General features: G+C 43.1%; 1 protein-coding gene across 1 annotated transcript; it reads right to left on the bottom strand.

The window, feature by feature from the left end:
* Positions 1–2,317: 2,317 nt before the first annotated feature.
* On the bottom strand, positions 2,318–6,487 carry UTS2 (urotensin 2). Its single transcript, XM_054222726.1, has 4 exons — positions 6,280–6,487; positions 3,821–3,931; positions 3,188–3,231; positions 2,318–2,543 (listed from the first exon to the last, which is right to left on the bottom strand). The coding sequence occupies exons 1-4, from the start codon at positions 6,485–6,487 to the stop codon at positions 2,427–2,429; spliced, it is 480 nt and encodes a 159-aa protein (XP_054078701.1). The 3' UTR covers positions 2,318–2,426.
* Positions 6,488–9,610: the final 3,123 nt, after the last annotated feature.

Here is a 9,610-nt window from a genome sequence, read left to right as displayed (position 1 = left end):
CCGCTCCGGGGGGTCTGGCCGCTGCAGACAGGGCTCTTGCTGCTCTCTGCCCGGCTGCCGTCGCACCTTCCTGCCAGCTCCCAGAGCGCTGCTCTGGCCGGTGGAAGGAAGACCAGGCATGGCCTTTTCCGACAGTCTCTTCAGTTTTCTGTGACAGCTCGGGCCTTCCTCTCTGTGGTCTGCAGAAGAGAGGAAGAGCTCGGAGCTGAAGCTGGCGGGAGCCATGGGTTAGAGCAGGATGGGGGAGAGGGGGGTTTGTGCTCCTCTGCTGCGCCCGCTCCTGGCCCCTGGAACTGAGTCTATCTGGCGTCTGCCGCAAACGTTTCCTTCGTGGGGGCGGCAGTTGGGTGTGCAACAGGGTCTCGAACGGTCTCTTTGGGAGCTACCGGTCACCTCCAAAGATGCAGTCTGACCTCCTTCCTACCGGCGGCAAGGACAGTGAATGACTGGAAGTTTGGGGCTCTGCTGAAATTCTGCTATATTAGAATTAGCTGGATTCCACCCCCCAGCCCCCGCTGCTGTGCACACCCCCTAGCTTGAACACAGTAAGTTGTTTGAGTGTCGCTTCTTTAGATGCAATAACTGCTAGCGAGTATTTTTGCAGTATTAAAAGTTGAAACAGTTTGATGGTTTGTAGCTGGATTATCTCATCTTGACTCCATCCTCACCACCTGACAGCTCTCTTCATTCCTTTATTCTCTTATGTAGATGGCTAGTGAACTTTTTAATAGTTGTAATATATTTTTAATTATTATTCATTGTGGGTTTATTTATTTTGCTTTATGCAATTTTTGAAGTGGGATTGAACAGGTATCTTTTTCTTCCCAGTCTTTCTAGGCTCTTTGGATTTCCCTGTGTATGAAATAAATCTGTCTTGGATGGTTATTCATTTAGATAAAGTTGAAGTCTCTTCTTACAAGTTTTTATTGACTGATGAGGTGACAGCAAAGGAGTAATTTCCAGACAGGCACTGACTGGCTGCATCGTGTAAGAGAAGGATGGATGTTCAGAAGATTTCAAATAGCTGCACAGTGCAGCCAGCTGCTCTGCCTTTGTAAGGACGTTTTTCTTTGTTGCAGCTGGTTTCATCTGTCTTACAATTTATGCGAAGTGAACAAGCTGTATCAAGCCTGTAGGCCTTGTTTAAACAGCACAGTCAGATTTATGATGCATATTATTGAGATCAGCGTAGCGTGTGTATCACTGTTAGGTGAAGTTTACTTCAAGCTTTCTGTGAGCCTTGATCAGCCAAGGTTTATGTGAGGTACGTATTGAAGGCAGTAGGACTTCACAGCTCAGACTTTTTGTGCACATTATCAAGTTTGCCATCCCCCAGAGTCGATTCCTGACTCTAGCTCCGTTTATCGTGGACGCTATCAGAAGTGTGCCAGTGCTCCGCATACAAAGGAGTCAGACTAGAACCATTTTGCAGCTGCTTTTTTGTCTTCTCCCTCATTTACTTTAGATGCAAAGACACAACAACATTATAAAAAACATGCGATGGCCCAGGGGAACAAATCTCTCTGCCCCTGAGTGCCCAAGCAGGAGGTGGCTTGTCCTGGTAACACTTGTGACCTGTGTCCATGTGTCGCCTTGCTGCGTCCGTGTGCGCAGCTGCATAAGTGCAGGTCACAGTCATGCAATCTTTTAGGTCGCGTGGTCCCTGTCGATCTCCACTGACTGTCTGCAACCTGGGGGTAAAGCCTTTATAACCATAACGTTTACATTCCGTGTTGCGCTCGATGACAATCAGACACAATTCTTAGAGGCCGTGCTATGTACAGGCAATTCTGTTGTCACGGGCAGCTGGGACTAGACACGGTGCTGCAGAGAAATAGATCTGTGGGTCTGTCTTTATAAGCGACACCAAGAGAAACCATTCTCTCTCTCCAGCAGTGGTGGAGCAGGTGCTTGATCCTGGCACATGGTTATTGTTTTTGTGGTGGCTTGGGGATGGCAGGAGGGGACGGGGCACTGTTCGGCTGCCATCCCTCACCGGCTCAGCATCATGGGGGAATGCAGCAACGACCCTTTCTACCTGGCGCCCCGATCTCTGTCACGTGACAGAGGAGAAAGTCCTCTTGCCTCTGGACTTAGAGGCGATTGAGGCATTGCTCTTCCGGGAGGTTTCACAGGACCCCATGGGAATCGTGGGTCCCCTGCCTGAGTTCTTTCATGTTGCGTATTTATCTGTTTGTCCCATTACTTTCTTCCTGTTATGCTGAGCTCTAAGAAAATACAACACTGCTCACAGCATAATTGCAAAACATCAAGAATTTATTAATTTCCAAATAGCGTATAGTCTAAAGTTAGGAGCTGTCTTCATGTTTCTTCATTCTCATTTTAAATCAAGCAAATCTATATACATGTTTTCAGACATCTGTATAAATTATGCAACCAAAGTCAGGGAGAGTTTCTTCTCCTGTTTACACACAGTATTTCCAGAAGCACTCGGAAAGATTCCCACGTTTCTTGTACTGTTTCCTGTCCTTGGTCAAGAAGCGGCCCAGCAGAGCAATTCGAGGATGATTTCCATAGAAAGCCTGAAGCCAAACAGCATGAGAGAGGTTACTGTTGGATGGTAAATGTTCCCATCAGGAATGTACACCCTTCCCTGCCCCGGCTGCTCACCAGCCCTGCGTTCTGGCTGGGGGACGGAGAAGCGGCTGCCCAGCGTGCCCTCTGATTTAGATGATGCACTAAAACTAGCCCCTGTCTTCTGCCTTTATATTTAACTCAGCAGACAAGTGAACAGGAATTACGTTTTCCATTTAACTGATGGTTCATAATAAACCTGGTAGTGCTGTGGAGCCCGTGTTGTGGGGGGGGGGGACTGGCGTGCAGCTAATACTGGTTAATGCACTGGCCTGGCCTGGTGAAGCTGGAAATTGGCCTTTATTTAGAAAGCTATTTTCCTAGGGGAAAAAAGGGTGGGGGGTTTAGAATGAAGTGCTCTGGATTACTTGCTCTTCTTTTTCTGTTTTCTTTTTTATTTTTTTATATTTTTTTCCTCACCTGCTTATCTAACTGCTAAGTGATTCCAGCTTCAACAACACTGTGGCGTACTTTCATCTATACTGTTTGTGAAGTCTGTGGATCTTGAATAATGTCTTGGTAACAATTCCATGCAGTTTAAAATGTGGAGTCTTATTTTTCTTGTTTCAGTCACAGATGGTCATTTACCTACCTCTTTGACATTTTCCCTTGGGTTGTAGCTGCTGAGGCTAGGACCTGGTAGAGAGGAGACATAATTAAATGTTTTGGCATTTAGAAATCGTGAACCTGCACGAGTCATTCTTGTGTGCTATAATGCTATAGCCGTCAGAAGTCTTGGACTGGAGCGTTCAGAGGACCAGACAGAAAACCTTTTTTCTGCATTCTTGTGGCACACGGTTCCAGCAGGATCTGGGACTCTGCTGATGCAAACTGTACCGTCCTCTTCAGCAGGTGTCTGTCATGGCTGTTACCCCCCGAACCATCTATTGCTATTGATTCTGCACTTTCTGCAGGTATTGATGTTTTTTAAGAGACTATGCTATTTTGTTTTGTCTGCTTCTTGGCCAATCTTTGCCCTGCCCTGGTCTTGCTATGCTGAGGTTTTGCTAAACTAATCTGGAGACTTTTCCAGCTAGCGCTGACCTGCAAGCGTGGCTGCTCAGCAGGTTTCCCCAAGACCCCAGTTAACTAAGTGACAGCTCTCTGTTGCCTACACGGGATGTTGTATTTCAGTAAATACCCAGCAGTCAGGGCACAATACCTGTGGAAGCTGGACGTGCAAACCGTGGGCGCTCTCCCATAAGCTGCTGTGGTAAATCCTCACCTGCTTTGTTGTCTTCAGTCGGTGTGCCCAACAGCTCTGGCAGGAACTGAAGCAGGGAAGTGCTTCTTAGGCGGCCCAACCGCTCCAGATTTAATCTTGAATCTTCATCCGCTGCAAATGGAAGATGACAGAAACAGGCATAAAGTAAATCTTTTGCTTTGAATCCCTGTTTCAATCTGTCTCAGATGATTTCTGATCAGGTCTGTTGGCTCCACCTGTTGAAAACTATCATGAAATCACCAATCATCTATCCTCATTTAATGAACGTAATAGGGGATAGTTGTTTGGGGTTTTTTCCTTCCAAAGCTTTGAGGAAAGACACCTTCCTGATAAAAGACGCCTTCCTGAAAAGATGTCTGATTCCTGACATTAATCTCAAATTCTCATTTCTCTGGCAGATCGTTCTTGAAGAAAGTTTTTTGACCAAGAGCAGCCCCTCCCATTGCTTGAGGAACTCACAGCCTAATCCTTCTGGTACCCAGCTGTAGACAACCTAGACTTGTATATAATTTATTATTTTTTTTTAGTCCATTTCTTTATCAACAAGCTCCTATGCTGGAGCTTTTCTATGAGTAAAGACAAAACTTCCTGTTCAAGGCCTGTTAACCTGCTCTTTTCCCCCACTATTAAATGCAATAAAATGGGGGGAAGGGCAGGAATAAATGTAGGAGATCTTAAAACATATTTTGGCAGCTGTGCTTCTCAGTGCATTTCAGCCATCTCTCTCATTTAATGTGTGTACCAGTACAGATAATTATTATTTTTTATGAAACAAGAGAGTGCTGATACCCAATGGAATTAATTTGTATTTGCAAAGAGAATTTAGCATTCTGTAACTAGCCTGTAGCCAAGGCAGGTGGCCGACAGGAGCCCTTAACAGTGTTATACTTGAGGTAAATAAGGCTTTCATAATCTGAGCAGGAAATTTCATCTTTGCAATATATAGCAGACATTCAAAATTGTGGGCAACAAGAGGGTGCTGTTATTAAACTCTAGTTGTGTAGATTAATATCATTTTGTAGTTGCGCTTTTAGATGTTACTATGGAGTTTTAGTTGCTCTCGCCTGCAGGGATGGGTGAGACTGTATAGCTCATCAATAGGAAATATATAAGAAAATAAACTGCTGAAAATAATCCCCCAACATTTCAAAAACTTGGATCAAGATCAAGAGCTTGGAGACCTTGGGCATCCTGTTGTTAGTTTCTTCACTGTACAAAAGGATAATTGCAAAGGACAGTGGGGATTTAAATGTAAGACTGAATAAGAATACTGTGACTTCCCTGTGCTGTGTGGAGGCAATTCAGAGCTCTCACTTTGTATTATTTTTTAATTCAGAGAAGTGTTAGCAGGTAAATTTGCTTGGAGATTTAAAAAACAAACAAACCAACCAACCGTCTTTAATACAGAACTCTATTAAAGAGCTCTACTTCTGTCTTACCCAGGCTAGAGACTCTTTATATTCGCAAGGAAGATTTAATAAGCTTAATGGATGTCTTCAAACAAATGCAGTAATTGTTAGAGCCAGCGTGTTCACCCTATGATGTGATAGATGTTGTCCATACTGAGTCATGGCTGTCTGTAAAGGCAAGTTACATAGTGGGAGGCTTGAGAAGATGCTGGCTTAGTGAGTCCAAACTTTTCGAAGCAAACTGGGAACTACTGATGCCTATAGACCAGCACAACAACGGTTGCACCTGCCAAGCAGGTAAGAACAGCCACTTTTTAATAGCTTTATGCAATAGCTGGGTTCGATTTGCCTGGTCTTTCAGAACTCACTTCAGAAACTTCCACCACAGGACAGGTCTGATGACAGCAACTCTCCCGACTCTGTTGTGCGTTTTTACTGAGCCGTTTCAGTCTTGACTTATAGTATAATTTCAAACTTTGAGGACAGCTTTTTCAAGCAAAGTTTTATTCTTTCACTTGACTGAGTGGAATCTGCATTAGTGCAAACAAATAGCATGCTCAATATATTGCAATTTTTGTAGTGTAAGACAGAGTCTTGCTTGTTCTTGATCTAAATAGGACTGCATAAATCTTTGCAGTAGGTTTCCCCCATTTTGAATACAATTTCCATTAAACATAGCTCATTTTAAAGTGTAGCAAGAGGAGAGACAGTACAGCCAAGTTTCTTTACATTACCCAATGCCTACTCATGCCGCTTCAAATACAGACGCTCTATGCGCCAGCTCACGTCCCGTGCTAAAAGGCTTAGATACCTTTGTCTCCTGGGTCTCAAAGCAGCAGGAAGAAATACTTAGGGCACCCAGCCTCCCCGTTTCGCAGGACTAACACCCACTGCTGATGTCACTTGTGCTGCTGGTGTTCTCAAGACGTTCCTGCTTTTCCTACAGCTGATCAGCACAGATAAAGGCCCCTCAGAAAGCATACCAGCTTCTCCGCTGCTTTTACTGCTCCAGCCCCTGCTTTACAACCATTAAAATCAAAAGACTCTTACCTGAGGGTTGATAAGACATCTCACTGGCATTGATGATGGGGAGAGTCGAGAGAGGACAGGAGAAGCTGATGATGATGAGACAGCAGAATGCCAGCTTGTGCATCGTTGCTGTGTTGAATCTATTTCGTCTTTGTCTACCTCTGTAACTCAGAACTCCTGTCTGACTGTTGCCTCTGCTCCCAGTTTCACCCGTTATATAGCCGCCCATGACCTCATAAATATCATCATGTTCTCTCCCCCCCCAAAAAAAAAAATATCCAATGAATTTGTTGCCCATTGATTCTAAATGGAAACCACTTTGCATTGATGTAATTTTTCAAGGTAACAGTTCATAGACAATAAATTTACTGTCTTATAGCTTGATGTACAAAATGGATATTATATCAAACCAAGCACAGTAAAGTTTATAAATCTGGCATTAAAAAAAAAATAACTTCCAGTTATAAATCATGAGTTAACAAAAGGGTCAGACGTTGGTTGAAATGACCAGGGCACTAAGACAGCTGATTTATGAGCCTTAGCAGGCTTGACGCAAAGCATCTGATATGAAATGCACTTTTTTTTTCCCCTTTTGTGAGATGGATGGATGTGTTGTGTTGTATTTGGGGTTCTTGTGCCAGAAAAAGTAAAAGAGAAGGGGAGTTAAACATCTAGTTAATTTACAAAGCGAATGTTAGGGGAGTTCAATTTTTATGTATTTTTTTTTTCCTTGTAGCATTTCACATCTATTTATTTGAGAAGACCTCATCCAATGCTGCCCTAGAGAATTGTCTTGGCAGAGAAAGTACAGCTTCCATCTGGAGACTTGCTTGGTACATATAAACTACTTTGGTTGATATTAAACGCAGGTCCCTCACTAGACTGGAAGACCCTTTTCCATTTCACTTACCTTCTCGTTCCCTCAGTTGGAACTAGCTACTGAATTCTCTGTGTGCTAGCTAGGTTTTTTTTTCCCTGTTTGCCTTTTGCTTTTATTTAATGCTAACACAGTAGTTACTGTATGTAATCTTGTAACTTCAGTCTTTCTTTCCCTCCATCTGGCATATTTTGTCTTCTCTACCTAAAATTTCATTTTTTTATATCAAAGACCAAGGAGTGACTGGACTCACCTTTGTTCTCTACGAAGCATCCTATCCAACTGTATAGAACCTTGAAAACTAAAAAAGTAAGTTTGTGACAATTTTCTTACCTTTACATGTTGAGAAGATTATGCCTGTTCACATTCATGATAAATTGAAGTTTAGTAATGTTCTTTCCTACCTCTCTAACGAGGTGTGTGTGCCTTCAAATGCTCTTCAAATACACTATGAAATCCAACTAATGTTACTATATTTCTTGCCCTATGCTGAATTTCACGATAATTGTAAGTTGCAAAAGGAGTGAACTTGCCTACTTCCTTTTTCCTTTATTAGCATTTCCCATTGAAGATTAGTTTTTATATTGTAAATTCTGTGGCTCCTAGGACTAACTTCAAATTAGCTACACTAGTCATACACAACAGATGTATTTCTGCTGCAGGTCTAACTCAAAGAGAGTGTGCCCCACACTTACATGGTTAACAGGTTGTCCAGAAAAGCTGTGGACTCTGGGAATCACAGAATGGTTGAGTTCAGAAGGCACCTCTGGAAATCATCTGGTGTAACCCTCCTGCTCAAAGCAGGGTCAACCAGAGCAACTTGTCCATGTTTGAATAGCTTCAAGGATGGAATGGGACAGAATTTCCAAACTTAGCTTGACAAGGCCCTGAACAGCCCCATATAAGCTCTGCTTTGAGTGCAGAGGTGGGGAGTGGGAGAGGTGAGAGAGGGCCTTCAGGGGTCCTTCCAACCTGAACTTTTCTATCATCCTGTGTGTAGAGAGGTCCGGTATTGGCTTGTGGAACACGTGCTGCAGGTGTCTGAACTACAAATCCTGTTTCTCTGGACTTCTCTCTGCTGAAGTGAGTGGATACGACAAAATAATTTCTCTACAGAATTAACCTAATACATTTTATATGCCTCTTTCCCTGTGCTTCCCTACAAGAGAAATAAGTAGATAGAGAGGAATTCTCTCTCCTCATCTGAGTCATGCAACTCTATGTTCCAAAACTGCAGACAGTAATTAGGTCTGATTTGATGCATGATCTCACTGTTGGTGCTGGATGCTCTGTACAAATGCTTCTCCTTCAGTGAACTATCAATGACAATGGCATTATCAATATTCGCTCTGAGCGTCTTCCAAGGAAAGCTAATGAAGCACTCTTCACAAGCAACTTATGTCCTTTGTCTTCTCTCAAGGAAGACTCAGCCTCTTAGAGCCATCATGACGTGCGTCATGTGGAAGTTGGGCAACCTGCCCGCAGCTTATTGCCTTTACTCAGATTTGAAGTTGTCACTTGGACGCTTTTTCCTCTACCAAAATGTCAAAGGCATTTTCCTCAGGGGACAGTGCACACGTCATCATGCAAAGCGAAGAAACAGCTCATCCTAAACAAAGCTGCACAACCCTGAATGCACGGGCGAGGGAAGTAAATGTGAATTGCACTTTGTAAACTTGGAAATTGATTTGCAAGAAACTGTTTGAATTTTTATCAAAACTACTATTTGTGGCAATATTTACTTCCCTGCTACGGTCTAGCATATCATTTAGGGGATTTGGGATTTTTGCTTTGCTGTTGCTGCTGGTTTAGCAGATACCTGTCCTCATTCACATCTAAGAAGTTAAAATTTCTCATTTTAGCTAATTATTCAGCTTCATAATGTGATTATCAGATCTATTTTGCATACTGAGATAGCTGCCTTGAAAGATCATATGTGCAATAAGGTTTTTTGCCTGTCACTAGCTTCTAGCCTTATGTCTACCCTGCATTTTAGAGTGTACTGAAAATAGCCTGTTGGGACACTCAAAACTAACCATAACTTGGATACTTGCTGTTAACTTCCTTTTTTGAAGATGCTCCTTCTGCCCACTGTGTCCAAACCGCAATGTAGCGCGTGTCGTGTGCATTCTGTATAACCAAATAGCACTTTATGGCGTACGTGAGTATGCACGGTAGTATTCTTATTTCTGAATTTCCCCTGAGAGGTTCTGACCTAGGTTTTCATGTTCCGTGGTGGGCGGAAGGTGCGCAGGTGAGTACATGTGCTTAACTGAACACATTACCTCTGCGTAAGTGAAGATGGCAGGTTCATAGGCCTTTCTGAAGATATTTTATTTTGCTACAGAATTGGCAAGTGGTCTGAAAATTCTCTAGTACAGGATCACAGCTGCCAAAACATTGCTGCTTTGTAGTATAGTTTCCAACAGTTTGGGGGGAAAAAAAAACCTTGATTTTTGGCCCTGCTCACCTGGC

The sequence above is a fragment of the Rissa tridactyla genome, chromosome 16, assembly GCF_028500815.1.
Source record: "Rissa tridactyla isolate bRisTri1 chromosome 16, bRisTri1.patW.cur.20221130, whole genome shotgun sequence".
Lineage (NCBI taxonomy): Eukaryota > Metazoa > Chordata > Aves > Charadriiformes > Laridae > Rissa > Rissa tridactyla.
The sequence above is the reverse complement of the archived record's forward strand: the minus strand, read 5'-3'. Positions and strand labels throughout refer to the sequence as shown.

Excerpts from the sequence above, each read along its gene's own strand:
- UTS2 (XM_054222726.1), bottom strand. The coding sequence starts at position 6,487 with ATGGGCGGCTATATAACGGGTGAAACTGGGAGCAGAGGCAACAGTCAG. Across the intron at positions 3,232-3,820 it reads GACTGAAGACAACAAAGCAG|GTCCTAGCCTCAGCAGCTAC; the intron begins GTGAGGATTTAC and ends CCTCTCTACCAG. Across the intron at positions 2,544-3,187 it reads CAAGGGAAAATGTCAAAGAG|GCTTTCTATGGAAATCATCC; the intron begins GTAGGTAAATGA and ends GTTTGGCTTCAG.